This window comes from Ailuropoda melanoleuca, chromosome 9 (genome assembly GCF_002007445.2).
Source record: "Ailuropoda melanoleuca isolate Jingjing chromosome 9, ASM200744v2, whole genome shotgun sequence".
Classification (NCBI taxonomy): Eukaryota; Metazoa; Chordata; class Mammalia; order Carnivora; family Ursidae; genus Ailuropoda; species Ailuropoda melanoleuca.
Genome location: NC_048226.1, coordinates 70,006,817 through 70,023,502, shown reverse-complemented (window position 1 = coordinate 70,023,502; position 16,686 = coordinate 70,006,817). Strand labels below are relative to the sequence as shown.

At 48.8% G+C, this 16,686-nt stretch overlaps 1 protein-coding gene across 3 annotated transcripts in view; it reads left to right on the top strand.

The window, feature by feature from the left end:
- The window catches only part of LOC117803782, a 103,234-nt gene that overhangs the window by 61,976 nt on the left and 24,572 nt on the right, over positions 1–16,686 (top strand). The window contains exons 2-3 of one of the 3 annotated variants that reach the window (XM_034668407.1): positions 1,376–1,473; positions 12,896–12,947. In XM_034668407.1, coding sequence (XP_034524298.1) covers positions 1,376–1,473; positions 12,896–12,932 — 135 coding nt within the window. In that variant the 3' untranslated portion in view covers positions 12,933–12,947. Of the gene's footprint in view, positions 1–1,375; positions 2,511–12,895; positions 12,948–16,686 lie in introns of those variants that run through there. The other 2 variants (XR_004627866.1, XM_034668406.1) reach the window with 2 other exon arrangements.

The following is a 16,686-nucleotide window of genomic DNA, read 5'->3' as shown; positions in this document are numbered from 1 at the left end:
ACCTTGTGTGCCACACCTCTGCTGGGTTCCTGCAGCTGATGATGAAGCAGGTCCTAGACCTGGAGTGATGTCACAGAGCACGCCTCTCTCCTGCCAGTGTCGTACTCTGTTAGGGAGTTGTAGAGCTGGGCTGTCTGAGCCCCTGTGTCTCACAGCGCTTTTAGGGAAACAGCTCTGCAGTGTCTGATATGGCTGCCCGAGACCTACACACACACACACACACACACACACACACACACACACACACACACACGAGACTCAGGTTGATTCCACAGGTTCTGAGCTCAGAGCTGAGCTAGGTTATACCCAGAGGCACCCTTCTTTAATAATGAAGGCTCACTCACTGAGGCAAAGGCATGTGCCTGACCCTCTATCCCCATGGGATGAGCTCTCACCCAGAAGGTTTCTCACTCCTTCTGTAGCATCAGCCCCTGGCAGCTGCCCCACCATTTCCCTACACAAGCCCAGACACATCCCAGTTTGGCCACAAACACAGCTCTCTACTCCCACCTGTTCCCCTTACACATGCACTGCTGATTTTGCTCAGATTGAGAAAAAAGACAAGAAGGAAATATTCTAAGAGGTGTTGATCCCGGGAGATTTTACTTTCTTTTTTATACTCTGCTGTCTTTTCCAAAATTTAAGAAATGAGCATGTATCACATTTAAAATCCCCCTCCCAATATAAGTTTTTAGTTGTGGTAGATGTTGTTAAAATATAAAATTAACACAAACTGTAGAAACAAAGAGGAAAAAAAGATAAACTTTAAGCTGTCAAGGAGGAGAAAAGCTTCCAAAAGGGATAATGTTACAATTGCAGGTTCCTGAACAAATAAATGAATCATAGATATAGCCATAGATATATCATAAAACCAACGTCATAGTAACTACAAATCTCCACAATGATTCAAAAAAGTAAAATTATTTTCCAGGCCCTACAAAATATGCATATCACATTGATTATGTAAAGACCTGCAGTGAACTTTTAAGTGTACGCATCACATATTAACACACACACACCACTTCACAACTTTTAGAACATACCGAGGGAGGCATGGCAGGTTAGCTACAATCAACAGTACACATTTAATGGACAATAATTTTGTTCACTTTCCATTTTAGCAGTGGGGCAGTGCTTCATCTCATGCCTTCCCTTTCTCTGAAGCAAGGAGGGATGTTCAAGATCACTCCTCGGAGCTCAGTGCTGAGCGTGAGGGGTGTGATTTAAGCATCTTCCATTGCCATTGATAATGATGCTGCCTCTTTGACTGAAAGTTATTTTATTTTATTATTTTATTTATATTTTTATTTTTGAAAGTCATTTTAAATATCCGGAAGGGCTGACCTCGCATCCTCCCTTTTCTCTCTCTGGGCAGGGATCCGCATCAGAGTTAACACAGGCTCCAGGAGGGCTGCGGAAGGCTCTAAAGCCAGGCGTTCTGGTCCTCCCCTCCCTGCAGACCGCCGGGCAGCTGTAAGTAACGAGGTGACAGCACTCAGTGCACAGAGCCCACTGCTGCTGGGCAGCTGGCTCTCTTCATCTGGGATGGTGGAGAGAAAGGGATGGCTGGCAAGTGAGGTGTAGGAAAAGATCTTTTCTATGAGCTGCTCCAACTTCTCACAGCCACCACCACGGACACGAGGGAGGGCACACTCCACGCCTGAAATTACTACAGGGATGGTTTAATTGTATGTAATTGTTGCAAATGTGAGAGGTAATACCGCCCCCATTCTCAAGACGAGAGAGAGCCGAGACTCAGAATCAGTGAGCCTCCGAAATTTACAGTGCATTAGTTTGCTAGGGCCGCCGTAACAAGTGCCGACGCTCCATGCCTTCACGAATTGGTTGCCGCACAGTTCTGGGGGCTAGAAGTCTGAGAATAAGGCGTCTGCAAGGCTGGGTCTGGGGGCTGTGAGGGGGAATCTGTTCCACGCGTGCTTTCTCCTAGCTTTTGATGTTTGCCAACCTCACCCCAGTCTCTCCCTTCATCTTTGATGGCAATCTCCCCAGGTTGTACGCCTCTGTGTTCAAATTTCCCCTTTTCTTGAAGACAGCAGTCCTATTGGATTAGGGCCCACTGTAATGACCTCATTTTAACTCTATTACATCTGTAAAGACCCTATTTCCAAATAAGACTACATTTTCTGGTACGGGGGGTTAGGACTTCTCTTGGGGGGAGAGAAGGGGACACAAAGATCTCACCTCTGAAGAGTTACGGAGCCAATATTCAAAACCTAGACCATCTGACACCAGCTCTTAGCCAAACCCTACGCTGCCTGCCACCTGGCTCTGCCTGGCCACTAGGCCGTCCCCTGTGGGCCACGGCTATCACATGGAGATCAGGGACTAGGGAGGATAGAGCCCACCGACCGTTTTTGAGGATTTCCTAAGTATAATCTTGCATTTTCTGTGCTTTCCTCTGGAGGAACGTGCTGAGAGCACAGATCTTTTGTCCATGTAGATACTGATGGACGTTTGCTCTAATAGAGGCCCCTCCCCCTCCCCACGGACCACCTCTGCAGGAAGCACCGTTTCTGGTGCTGTGCCCCTCTGGCCCATCCAGCCCTTCCCCTGGAGAAGAGAAAGGCCGCTGCTGTTTGCATGCTAATGAGTACGACACACCTCATTTTCTAGTTCTCTCAGCAACAGCCTACACCTGTCACTCTGTGTGCCAAGCGGGAAGACTGCGGATGCCACAGACACAGGGGAGGAGGTGCAGGAGGAAGGAAGGTAGGCCAAGTGCTCAACAATTCATCATGATTTGAGTACCTGCACCTTCATGCTGTTTTTTTAAATTTTAATTTAAAAAGCACCGTTAGTACAACTCTCAGTTAGACTTCATCTTGGTTCTCTCACCAGAAAATGGTCAACTCAGAACTGCAGTCAAACCTGACTTGGGTAAGATTGGAATTCAGTTCACCCCATGCCGGGGTCTCAGGGACCCATCAAGGTAGATGAAGCCATCACTGAATAAGGCAGACCCACTGAGGGGCTTGTGGTAGCATGGCCATGCACCCAACCCCCGCTTTGAAAGGACTTGCTGCCGCAGCTGTGGGGAGTGTCTCCCCTGCAGAGACCATCACCACGCCAGAGGCCAGGCCCTGAGGCAGTGACCAGCTGAGGCTGGGGTATAAAGGTCCCGAGTTTCAGTGGGGCACAATGCTTAGGCGCTATTTTAGTTCCAGATTTCCGTGGTGTCGGCTGAGGTTGTCCTTGGGCCTCAGTCAGAGGTCAACTCCAAGTCACCCTGGTATCCTACCCTTCCCTTCCTTGGGTGTTGCTCTGAAGAATACACTGTCATGAGCCCCCAAGTTCAATTCCGTCTCCGAGCCTGCTTCCCAGGAACCCGCCCTGGGACTGGCCTCTCCAGACTCAAGTCGAAGTTTGGTCCTGAACCTGCAAAAAAGAGACACCAAGCGTCCAAAGTCTACCTCTAGCCAAGGCGATAGGCCCTGAACAGCTTTCCCCACACCTGGCCAGGATGCTCAATGGCCTGTGGAGACTCCCTTCTGTTTGGCATCACTCAAAATTCACTGACCAACATCTTTCTCCCTTCCTCTCTTCCACAAAGATTTATTGAACATTTACTATGTACCAAATACTGTTTTAGACAGTAGAAGTATAGCAGTTTAAAAAAAGAAAAATGTTTAAGCTTGTGAAGCTTACATTCTAGCAGGGGGTGCAAATAACAACAAATCAATAAAATCATGTCACTTCGTGATAGCACTATAGAGAGGAAAAAGCAGGGAGTGGAGAAGGCTGGGTAGGACAGAGGGGATAAAGAAAACAGGGAAAGACTCATTGAAAAGGTAATATTTGAGCAAAACCTAAAGGAGGTGAGGGACTGAGTCATGAGGCTATTTGAGGATCAGCCTTTTAGACAGTAAAACAGCAAGTGCAAAGGCCCTGAGGCAGGAGCTTGCTGTCTGTGTTGAAGGACAAGCAGGGAGGCTGGTGTAACTAGCACGGAGAGGGAGAACAGTGAGAAGTGAAATCAGAGATCATGTGTGGGGGGATAATGGGACTGCAGGTATGGAGGGCCTTCTCAGCTACCATGGGGATTTTGGCTTTGATTTTGAGTGAGACATGAGCCATTGGAAGGCTCTGAGCAGAGGAGAGACGTGATCAAATAAAACAGCTTAAAGAATCACTCTGGCTGCTGCATGGCGAATGACCAGGAAAGGTGAAGGCAGAGCAGGAGACCCTTTAGATGGGGATCTCAGGAAATCCAGGTGGGAGACCGAGGTGGCTCAGCCACGGGCTGTGGTAGAGCTGGTCACATTTTGGAGATATCTGGAAGGTAGAGCTAATGGGATTTTTTGTTGATCCTTCCAGGGAAGCCAGATGTGTGGCTGGCAGGGTCACTCACATGGGCACAGCCGGCAGCATCTCTCAATGTGACAAGCACGGTGTCGTGGCTTTGGGGCTGGGCACGCCTGTGTGTGGCTCCTGACTCCATCCACACTAACGGCTGTCTTGAGTAGGTCACGTTGACTCTCTAAGTCTCCCATTTCTTTGCCGGCAAACTGGGGAATCCTTATATCACGGGATTATTGTGAAGATTAAGTGAGATACTGTAAAATAAGAAGGCAGCCACAAGGATAATATGATTATTTAAAATAATGCAGTTTCCCCTGTGCCCTGGCAATGGAGCAGAGGCCCATGGACGGGAAGGCAGGCTGTGAGGGCAGAGGGAATGCACAGGGGGTGCTTGGGCCGAGCCGGGGGCAGCCCAGGCATCCCTGAGCGCCGGGCTGGGGGGAGAGCAGGTATCCAGAACACACACTTGCCTTCACAAGTGAGGCTGGGGGAGGCCAGAGCCTGGGCAAGGTGGGGCTGGGGCAGCTTTTAGAGAAAAGATGGCCAGAGGGAACTCCTTGGATGAAGGCGGAGCTGTGGAAAATGGGAACATCCCCAAATTCTGGAGAGGATGAGGTCATCCCAGCCGAAGCCAATCAAAACTCTCCCCTGGGCAGGCAAAAAAGGGTTTTACTAGGCCAAAAACCGTGGAGATGCCTAGCGGCTGCCAAGAAAGAAAACAAGGCGAGTTCTGGGCCCAAGGCCATGAGCCCCAGGGGCCCCACCCTGGCTAGAAAAAGAGACTAGGGGAGTGTTGGGGGGCAGCCCAGAAGCCAGGTGAGGGGGGCCTGTCTGAATCGTCTGGTGGTGATGGGGTATTCTCCTGGAAAAACCATTAGGTCCTGGTCAGAGGCAGCTGACAGCGCTCTGTGCACCAGGGCTCTGTAATTTTTTTTTTTTCTTAAGAAAGACAAAAAACAGGATTAGCATTCCTTCCATCAGAGATGTTCTACTGATTTATACATAAGGTTTTTTTCCCAGTAAACTAGGACATAGCCAGAGGTTAAACTGGGGATCCCTGCACATCCCTCCTAATTAGAGAAAGTCTTGGTGTTGAACAGAATGTGGGTTCAGATCCTGGTGTGGCCATTGACCTTGGGCAGGATGCTGACTTCTGAGACTTGTAAAAAGGAGATCACAGTTACTGGTAGGTGTTCCCTGGCGACTCTTCTCCCCTCCCCCACCCAGAGGTGAATGAAACGAGACCTAATGAGTATGACGGTAGATGTTCTTAAGTGTACATCTGGGTCTTTCCTGTGTCATGGAAGCTATGGGGGCTGGTTTCCAGGGCCCAGAGTGAAGAGGTGGGTTTGGAACCTCAGGGAGCTGGGCACACCCCCCCCCAGTGTCTCTGGAGCAGCACCCCAGTCCCAGGGTGCGGATGTCCTTATTTGATGTCTCCCAGTTCAAATGCCTACCCCCTACACACCACCATCTGTTCCCACTTCAGCAGGGCCCCAGAGAAATGGGACAGAGCACTTGGGAGAGGGACATCATTTTCCCAGTCATCCTTTGAGGTAGAACTCCACCAAACCCAACATCTTCCAGGGGCACTGACATCAGCCAGAAGCAGGGCTGTGGCGCTTTTCTGGTAATCTCAAAACGTCCACCTCCAGGAAGGACACCGCTGGGATGAGGCCAAGTCCCACAGCTGTTCAGCACCTGCCTGGCCTGGGGAGGCTTCCTGTGTGCCTACTCCGAACATCGCATCCTGGGGCCCTGGGGGCAGGGGTGGTGGCTGGCCAATTCCCTCCCTGTCGCCACCCTCTGCAAGAAGCCAAATCAGCCCACCACCAGCCGACTCCTAGAGTCTCTTTCTTCAGGCACGAATGGAAACAGAAGTATCTCTCCTTCCCACTCCCCCATCCCTTGCCTGCCTTCCTCTCCACCCCCATCCCCCCGACTGTTCTTTCTCTGGTCACGTCACAGGCTTTGAAAGCCATTTGAGTCTTGTGTAACTTGGTAGAAGACAGAAACTCTGACCACTGGTCCCCAACCAGAGTTTTTCAGGCCAACATGTCTCAGAATTTTAGCACAGACACAAGGATCTCCCCAACCAGCCCAGCGCCCGTTTAATGAGTGGTTTCTGTGTGCCAGGCACTGCGCCCAGGGCTTCACAGGCATTATTTACTTCTGACAGCAACTTTGTGAGGGAGACACAAGGAGTCCTAGTTTACAGATGTGAAAATGGACATAAGCACTTGCCTAAGGTCACACACAGCGCGGCCTGTGTTGGGAGCCAGTTCTTATGACTTCAAAGCTGAGCTCTCTGCCACCATGTTACACTTCCCAAAGCATGTTCCATGAATCATTCATTCCTCTAGGTCTGCCAGAAATGAAAGAGACCTGGGGTCAAGCATACTAGGGAGACGCTAGCATCTCCACTTCTGGGAGTGTCTCAGACCATGTTGACAGATGAAAGGCTCTGAGAAGTCCTGCAGCGAGTAAATCTGTTTAACTCTCTCTAACCCAATGTGTCCCAAACTTATTTGCACTTGGATCCCACCTCCTTTTTAAAAGGGACACTGTTACCATCCCAGAGAATGCTTTGAGATAGGCCGCACGAGATCACATTACCTGTCATGTTTAGATTTTGCCTGGCACATAGCAGAGCTCAAAAAATACTGGTTGGCTAAACTGAACATGTTTCTTCCATTTTCAGTCATCCTAACCCACTCCCCACTATTCCTTTCCCTGAAAAGTCCCTCAGCCATGGAAGATACCCAGATCTACAGACAACTTACTCCTGATGTCACTCTTGAGTGGCTCTTCCAGGGCTGTGCTGGTCATATAGGAAGAAAATTTCATTCAGGAGCTCCTGAGGCCTCCCTCACCTCAGAGGTCTCTGCTCTGAGGATGAAGGGAAAGGTCAGAGACAATTCCATTTAGTTTTGGCCACAGGAATATGGGCGTGGGAGAGGGTGGGAAAACTCTCCCAGCCCTCCAAGCCCTCCATGCAGGACAGCTCAGACCTCAAGGTGTCCTCCCGTCCCCCTAGCACTCAGACTTCCATTTCCACCTTCCTCCACTCCCTTCCTCTGCGTTGTACACCTCTGGCTCCTTACCCTCCCCTACTCAGCCTGCACTCCATGCTGGATTGGAAGCATAGGCCCTCACTGGGGACCGTGCCTATGCAGCAGAGCTGCACTCGGGTTCCCGAGATTCTGGTGTAACTGCTGTGGAGTGGAGCCCAGCCTCCTGCGCCTTCAAAGGCAGCCAGCATCAGGAAGCACGGGCTCTCACCCAGAGCCACGGCCCTTTCTCTCACCTTTGGCAAGCCTCCTACCCTGGTTCGAGGGCCAGGGTGCCCTCTCCTCCCCTCTCCGGACTCTTTTTTTTTTTTTTAAAGATTTTATTTATTTATTTATTTGACAGAGATAGAGACAGCCAGCGAGAGAGGGAACACAAGCAGGGGGAGTGGGAGAGGAAGAAGCAGGCTCATAGCGGAAGAGCGATGTGGGGCTCGATCCCATAATGCCAGGATCACGCCCTGAGCCGAAGGCAGACGCTTAACCGCTGTGCCACCCAGGCGCCCCCCTCTCTGGACTCTTGAGCGCTGCTGGAGAAACACAACCCCCACAGCGTTGGCGTCACTACAAACTCAGACTCCCCACTCGGCCTCACCTGCCAGCACGGGTAGCAGCCCTGCACCTTGTTGTCTTCGACCTCCTACTGTCCTGGGCCTCATGCTCCCTCCCGACCCCAGGTCTGACACTTAGCTCCTTGTCTACTGGAAAACAAAATTGAGGCCACTGGGAACACATGATCGCCATCAAATTCTTGCTCCCTACTGATTCTGCTACCATCCTCCCTCTTGCTTTCCTGTTAATTTTAGAAGCAGGCCAAAATCCAGGTCAGATCCCCCCAGCCTATGAAGTCAGGTCACCAGGGTTCAGATCCCATTTAGATCACTTCCTGGCCATGTGATCTTGAGTAAGTCTCTTCATCTCCCCAATGCCTCAGCTTCCTTATCAATGAAATGGGATAATACTTGCCTTTACGTCATAGAGTTGATGGAAGGAATCAATGAGGTAAACCCCACAAATCGCTGGGCACAGTCCTGGCCCGGAGCAAATGCTAACAAAGGCGAGCTCTTGTTCCCTCCCCTTCCGCCCCCTCCAGAACTTGTTTCATCATTATGAGCCTCTCCCTGCTTCTAGCTCATTGCTCTTGGCCCGTAAAGATGCACAAGCCCCTCCATCCTAGAAATCTCTTCTTTATCCCGTGTTCCAGATTTCACTTGTTTCTTCTCATCCAAACTTCTCAGAAGCTTTCTTTATCGGCTCACTCATTCCTTGATCTCCCGTTTGTTTCTCAGTCTCCCCAGCGTGGCATTTGGCCCTGCCATGGTTCTGACATTTATTGCCATCACCAAGGACTTGGCCGAGACCCGTGGGCACTTCTCGGTCCCTGACTTCTGCTACTGCACTTGACTTTGTTGATCTTTTCCTCTTTTGTGAAACAGCTTGGTTTCAGTGCCTCCTTCGCGCTCACTTGCTTCTCCTTGAGCTTCCTCTCCCTTCCCTCCCGTGTCCCCTCAGGGGCTCCTCACCCTCTGCTGGTCCCAGGACTGCTATCGGTCCTCTGGGTTTGTCCTTAGTTTATGAGTCTCCTCTGCCCTCTCATGCTCCCTTCGAATGATCTTAGCAGCTCTTAGGGTTCCTGCTTTCGCTTGGTGATTGATACTTGTTATGGACTGAATTGTGTGTCCCCCAAATTCGTGTGTCAAAGCCCAACCCCCAGGTGACTGTATGTGGAGGTGGGGCTGCCAGGAGGTAATTAAGGGTGAATACAGTTATGCACACAGGGCCCTAATCTGATAGGACTGATGTCCTTATAAGAAGAGGGAGAGTCACCAGAGATCTGTCTCTGTCTGCTTTCTGGGCTGACACAGAGCAAAGGGCATGTGAGGGTCCACCAAGAAGGTGCCATCTGCAAGTCAGGAAGACAGGCTTCACCACAAACCAGCTCTGGGGATGCCTTGATCTTGGACTTCTAGCATATTGAGCTGCGAGAAAACAAGTTTTGGTTGTTTAAGCCACCCAGCCTGTGGCATCTTGTCACAGCAGCCAAAGCTAATGTAATATCTAAGTGTATCAGTTAGCTTGTCCTGCATAACGAGCAATCCCAAAAATCAGCGGCTGAAAATAACAAGCATTTATTTAGCTCACCTTTCTGCAGGTCCGCAGCTCTGTCTGGGCTCGGTGAGGTGGTTCTTCAGTGCGGGCCAGGTCCACTCACGTGTCTGTGGCCAGCTGCTGGCTTGGCCAGACGCTGTTGGGTCTGGGTGGCCACTGGGCTGGCTCAGCCCGGCTCCGTGCGCTCTCCCGTCCCCCAGCATGTGGGGCCGAGCTTGTTTTACTGCAAGGCAGCAAGGTTCTGAGAAAGCAAGCAGAGTAGAGGTTTGGAAGGAAAAGCCTCAAACTAGAGACAGAGATCTGAGTCTTTCCTTTCACAGCTGGTACCCCAGTAGTTGACTTCTCAATATCAAGACACGTTGGACCATGAACTAGGAATATATAATAATAATTAAATGAGTAAATTCTGGGAAAGCACATAGCTCTTTAAAGTGTAGTTGACAGGGGATGCCTGGGTGGCTCAGTCAGTTAAGCATCTGCCTTCAGCTCAGGTCACGATCCCAGGGTCCATGGATTGAGCCCCGCATGAGGCTCCTTGCTCAGCAGGGAGTCTGCTTCTCTCTCTGCCTGCCGTTCTCCCTGCTTGTGCAAGTGTGCTCTCTCTCTCTCTGACAAATAAATAAATAAAATCTTTAAAAAATAAATAAATAAAATGTGGTTGACAAGACTTGATAGGCGTAGCATGAGGAAGGATGAGGAGAAAAGGCCTCTGACTGGGCAGATGGTTTGGTGGACTGGATGGAAGGTGGAAGTAATTTGCTAATCACTTATGTGTTTTTTTTTAAAAGATTTTATTTACTTATTTGAGGGAGAGAAAGAGCATGAGAGAGAGCAAGAGCACAAGTGTGTGTGGGGGAGGGCAGAGGGAGAGGGAGAAGCAGACTCCTTGCTGAGCAGCGAATCCTACACGGGCTGGATCCCAGGACCTTGAGATCATGACCTGAGCTGAAGGCAGATGCCTAACAGACTGAGCCACCCAGGTGCCCCCTTGCTGGGCATTTATTATATGCCAGATACCATGCTAAGCACTTTGCACACAGAGAACAGAGGTGCTTGAGAAAATGTCTCTGAGCCAGACTTGCTGCATTTGAAGCCCAGTTCTGTCACTGACTGGGAGAAAGTTACTTAGCCTTTCTGTGCCTCAGCCTCCTTATCTGTAAAGGAGGCACGATAATGCCACTTACCCGGGTGCCTGGCTGCCTCAGTTGGTAGAGCAAGTGACTCTTGATCTTGGGGTTGTGAGTTCAAGCCCCACGTGGGCCTGGAGCTTAAAATAATAAAAAATGGCACTTACCTCACTAGGCTGTTATGCAGATTAAATGAAATAATACACGGGAGCTACCCAGAAGTGCCCAGCTCCTGTGGTGCCCCATAAATACCTGCCGTTGGTGTTACTGTCTCATTGAGTCCCCACAACCAACTTATGAGGTAGATGCCTTTGTCTCCATTTTATAGGTAAGGAAATTGAGGCCTGGAAAGGTTCAATAATGGTCCTCGCATGCATGGCTGGGATGTGGCTTAGGACCCAGGCAGCATAACTCTAGAACCTGTACTCTGAACCACCTCTTCCTCCATACTCTCCCATTTACCATTCATCAACAGCAAGAGAACATATTTGAGGTTGAAGATAATGAATTTGGTTTTAGATGTCGATGTGGAGTTGCCTCGAGGACATTCAGGGAGAGACTTCTGCTCTGCAGTTGGGTTTGTACGTGGAGTATAGGAATCAAGACACTGTTGACAGATGGGGATTGAGTCATGGGTCATAAGGTCACACAGGGAGATGGTGTAGCATGACAACAGAGGACGGCCTGGGACACATTTAAAGAGTAGATGGAGGAAAAGGAGTCTGAGGACAGGCAGCCAAGAGAAGGGCAAGGGAGGTTTTGGAGGAAGGGAGACCATACATCTGAGTTTGCCTGAGAGAGTCTTGGTTTATGACAGTTAGCCTGGTATAATAATTCATTAGTGCCCTTTGTCACCTTAAGCAGTGGCCCAGTTTGGAAGACAAATGATATGTTCACCCTCCTCAGAGGGACAAGGAGGTGAAAGCATCGGGGAGGAGGAAACGCAGGTGTAAAATACCACGGAAAGAACAAGAACATGTTTGCTAAGTGGTATGTTGGAGTTGGATTCTGCAAACTGATGACCTTGAGAGAGGTTTCTGAGGAAAGAGGTGGTAAATAGATTCATGCTGACATCTGAAGAAGCAATACGTAGAGTAATGCATATGCACAAGTTACTGTTTTTGAGGCTAGGGAGGCAGAGGTAACAAAGACAACTCTGTCCTGATGGAATTTATCGTGTGTGCATGGTTTGGGACGAATAAAGCAGAGTGACATGATAGGATCCTGGAAGCTATTTAAGGCAGATGGCCGAGGGAGGTGGGAAGCCCTCTCAGAAGCTGTAACACTTGACCTAAGAATTCTGTGAAAAGAGCAAGCCTGCCTGAGAAGCTTGAGGGATGGAAACTTCCAGAGAGAGGCAAGAGTTCATGCAAAGGCCCTGAGGTCGGAGTTTGAAAAATAGAAAGAAGGCCAGTGAGGGTGGCAGTGGGCACCAGAGGGGAGAAGATGGATTCCAGAGCTAGGAGGAGTGAATTGACAGCCCGTGGTAACAGACTGGACATGAGGGGAAAAGCAGAGGAGGGTCTAGGATGGCTTCCCATGTCAACTTTGGAAATGTGGGTACCTGCTCCTCCCTCCCTTCAGACAGAGCCGGCAGAAGAAACTGGTTTTGATGGAACACAATGAATTATGTAGTGAGTCGAATAGTGGGTTATCCACTTGAACATATCCTTTGTCCAACCATAACCTGTGAGCCTGTGAATGTAACCTTATTTGGAAGAAGGGTCTTTGCAGATATAATTAAGGATCTTTAGATAAGATTATCCTAGATTTAGAATGGGCCTTAAATCCAATGACAGGTGTTTTTATAAGAGAAAGGCAGAGGGAAATCTGAGACATTCAGAGGAGGGGAGAAGGTCATGTGAAGATGGAGGCAGAGATTGGATTCCTTATATTCACAAGTCAAGGAATGCCTGGAGCTACCAGAAGCTGGAAGAGGCATGGAGGGATCCTCCCCTAGAATCTTCAGAGTGAGCATGGCCTTGCTGACACCTTGACTTCAGACTTCTGGCCTCCACAGCTGTGAAAGACTAAATTCCTGTTGTTTTAAGCCACCAGATGTGTGCTAATCTGCTCAAGCAGCCATAGGATACAATATGAACTACTCCGTGTCTAGTATGGGGAGCTAGACAGAGGTGTTGGCTGGGCAAGTGGATACATGGAGCACCCCTTGGGAGAGAGTCCGGAGCTGGAGAGAAAGCTTTCAAAGCCGGTTGAGCAGCTGGCTGTTTAAATCAGTCTTGTTATTATGATTATTTTTTTCTTAAATAGGCTCCGTGCCCAGTGTGGAGCCCAGCACAGGGCTTGAACTCATGACACTGAGACCGAGATTTGAGCTGAGATCAAGGGTCAGACGCTTACTGCCTTCGGCTCAGGGCGTGATCCCAGCGTTCTGGGATGGAGCCCCACATCAGGCTCTTCCGCTATGAGCCTGCTTCTTCCTCTCCCACTCTCCCTGCTTGTGTTCCCTCTCTCGCTGGCTGTCTCTATCTCTCTGTCAAATAAATAAATAAAATCTTAAAAAAAAAAAAGGGTCAGACGCTTAACCAACTGAGCCACCCAGGTGTCCCTAAACCAGTGTTATTTTTTGAGGGCCAGATGGATCATCGCTCCAGAAGCTCTTTCTCAGAAGCACCAAACAAAAAGCTTCCCCACTTTTTAAAAACAGACTTCCCTCACCGATATAACTGAACGCCCACACTATATATATCAATGAAATGTAATGTTCATATCAAAGAATATGTTTATATGCATTTTAACATCTCCCAGTAAATGAAAGAATATTTTTGTCAGATTATTTTAAGTTGGGAATGCTCGCACTTCCTTGAACTTCTTCTGGATCTGCTGTGAGGCCGGCCCATTTTATAGCATGCACTACTGAAAACATGTAAGGGGAGAGGTTTTTATGGTAGAAGGAAGCACCAGAAACAGTAGTGATTAGTTGGTGAGATTACAGAACATAAATTCCTCCCGATGCCCCCAGTGGGCAGAGGAAGTGCTTCCGGGGCACACACTGCATTTCTGCCTCCTCTTTATCTCTTCTCTCAAAATGCGTCCACTCACAGAGACTGCAGAAGGGGCATTCCACTCTTAGCATGTGGTGTGCCTCTAATGTTTGCAAGGCCTGGGCCAGGAGTACAAATGCAGGCCCAGATCATGCATATGCAAGAATCTACCAATTATTAAACCCGTAAATCATTCATTAGAGTAATACAGACTACTACAAAATAAATTTGTCTATCTACCCTGACAAATCACTTTCTAATGGAAAGTCCAGGATCAGAGTCAGACCGGTCAGGTTGTTTGGAGTTTGCACTGGAATGTGGAGCATGGGCGGGGCTCCCTCCCGGCCCCTTCTCCTCCCTCTACCTGCTCAGCAGCACACCTGGAGGGGCCACTCAGGATAGAGGCTGACACCAGCGCACGGGGCCAAGCTTCGGCCACACGTGCCTACCACCAGTGCCCCAGGCCACCCTCAGGCCTGAGCACCACAATGTCTCCCAATGACTGGCCCAGAAAAGACGCCCTGCATAGGCCCTAGAGTTGGTTTGGGCCATTTGGGGCAGGAAATTCTGGGATCTAGGGGAAGGGCATGGACTATGGATAGGTTTGGTTCCTTGGCCCTGTGGATTCCTTGGCCAGTGAGAAGAGGCATGGAAGACAGGAGGCAGGACAGGGGTTCCTCTTGCCTGGGTAGATCTAAGGTGGGTGTTCTGGTCAGTAGTCACCCTAACAAGAGAGTCAGAGAAGTGGACCAAGACCTGACCACGCTCATGTGTGGACTTTCTTGTGTACTTTTCAGTTTCGAGAAAATGCCAGGTTAAGAAATGAAATACCATAGATATTTTGAGCCCTGATTAATAAACACTCTTACCACACCAATATTTCATTGGATTTTAGAAATCAAAGGTCAAATCCCTAAAAAGTTTTGAATATAGTAAAATAAGACATTAATGAAGCAGTCTCTTGGGTGGCAGTGCTTTTCAGAAGTTTTTTTCCACTTCTTTCTTTCTTCCTGCCTTCCTCCCCTCCCTTCTTTCAGTCACTCTCCTTTCCAAAGCAGGAAGAGCCAAAATGAAAACCATAGGCTTCGATGGAGTCAACTAGGGGAAGTCCAGCTGAAGTACAAAACAAGAGGGCCATGGCAGAATTCCAGGAAGTGTCTGTCCAATAATCAAGCCAAGGAAGAGCTTCTACCAAGGAGAGCTCTGGAATGGGATGGGAGGGAGAGGGGAGACTGGGCCTCCATAGACCGGAGAGGAAAGAGTTCCACAGGAGGGAGTTGTCCAGGCAAATGCCTCAGGGGACCGCCCTCTTCCCCGAGACCAAATGAAGCAAGCCCGGCCCACGCCTCTTCCGGCCCAATCCCTCAGGCTCTCTGGAGAGCACCAGCTCTTCCTCATCCTGCATTTGGGCCTGCTCCAGTCCTGCCCTATCTTTTCTCACCCTACATTTCCCCGCTTTATCAAGGCTGTGCACACCATAAACTTCCCAACCTCCATCTCCAGCCCGGCTCTCTTCCTTGAACCTCTGGCAGAACAATGGAGCCCAAGCATGTGCTTTGTTTGCTCGGGGAGGTGCTCAGCTGATAATGGTCCAATGAAGTTGTCCAAAATGGAAATGTTCATCAGTGTTCCTGATTCCCAAAGCGAGGACAATCTATTTCATCTCTGGAGAGAGAAGTGTGCACATGCAGCCCTTTACCCTGTGGTCTCCCTGTCCCCTCAACACTGGAATGTTCTTGTCCTTTTCCCTGCTCCCCAGAAATGCTCTTTCCTTGGCCTAGAATGTTCTCCCCACACCCTGTTCTTCCAGATCAAATGTCACCTCTTAGTGACTCCTCAGGTAGGAAGACTTTCCCCGATATTGGGTGTGTGTGTGTGTGTGTGTGTGTGTGTGTGCACGCGCTAACCTCTTATATTTTTCATTTTATATTTTCACTGTGTCCTCTCCCCTACCAAACTATAAGGCCGGTAAGGAAAGTTTACCTAGTGTTATAAATCAAATCCAAGTGCCCCAGGTTTGTAAAACATAGTAATACTATCTCATAGAAGTTTATTTTAAAGGTCAAACTTAATGAAGCAATCAGTGAAGATTTTGTTCTAGAATTCTCCAACCTTTGTTAATCTGCTTTTTTTTTTTTTTTCTCCAAATCCCCTGTCTTTCAGGGGTCAGCCTCTCTGGTTGGATCCAGGCTTCAAAAGGGCAACCAACTACCTCCTACTCTGGATGGAATATGAGCCTACATATCTGTTTTACATATTTTCACTTCATTATAGGAGATAAGCTCTTAGATGTTCTACAAGTATTTAGAATTCAAAATTTTTAAAACTGAGCCCCTTCCCCAATGTCTGTGGGCTTTCTTCCTCATCTCTAAACTGCATTCAAATGTTACCTTCTCAGGAAAGCCTTCCTTAGTCATTCTATTGAAATCTGCAGCCACCTCCCCCCCAGTCATGTCATACGATCATTTTTCTCCATAGCACATACCGCTGCCTGATACATTATATATTTTATTAATATTCTGTTAATTACCTATCTTGCCCCCAATAAAAGATAAGTTCCATGAGGGTAGGGTTTGTTCATTGTTGCAGATATTGCCTAGAGCAGTATCTGGCACATAGTAGGTCTTTAATTATTTATCAAATGACAAATGAGTGGCTTATCGGATACCAAACCTTGGCTCCCACCTCAAACTCACCCTTTCTAGAAACAAATTCTGGCACCTTTTTATACCAATACACAGGTTAAAAAAAAATTGGCATCATTTTTCTTCCCCATTTCTTCAGTCTCAGCTACCAGGTTCCCAAGTCTTGGCAGTTCTTGTGTTACGTCTCTCACTGATCCTCTGCCCTTAATAGATGCTCAATAGAATGCTGTGGCAAGGTTGTTCTGGCAGTTGGGATGGAGGGAAGAGAGGAAGACTTATTTTTCCTCCTTACCCTCTGAACTATTTGGTATTTTAAAAATCAGTAGAGTTGAAGTAGACAGTGTTGGCTTCCTGTCCCCTGTTTCCACCCCCACTTCCTTACTTCAGGTGTCCATCAGCCTTCACATGGCCC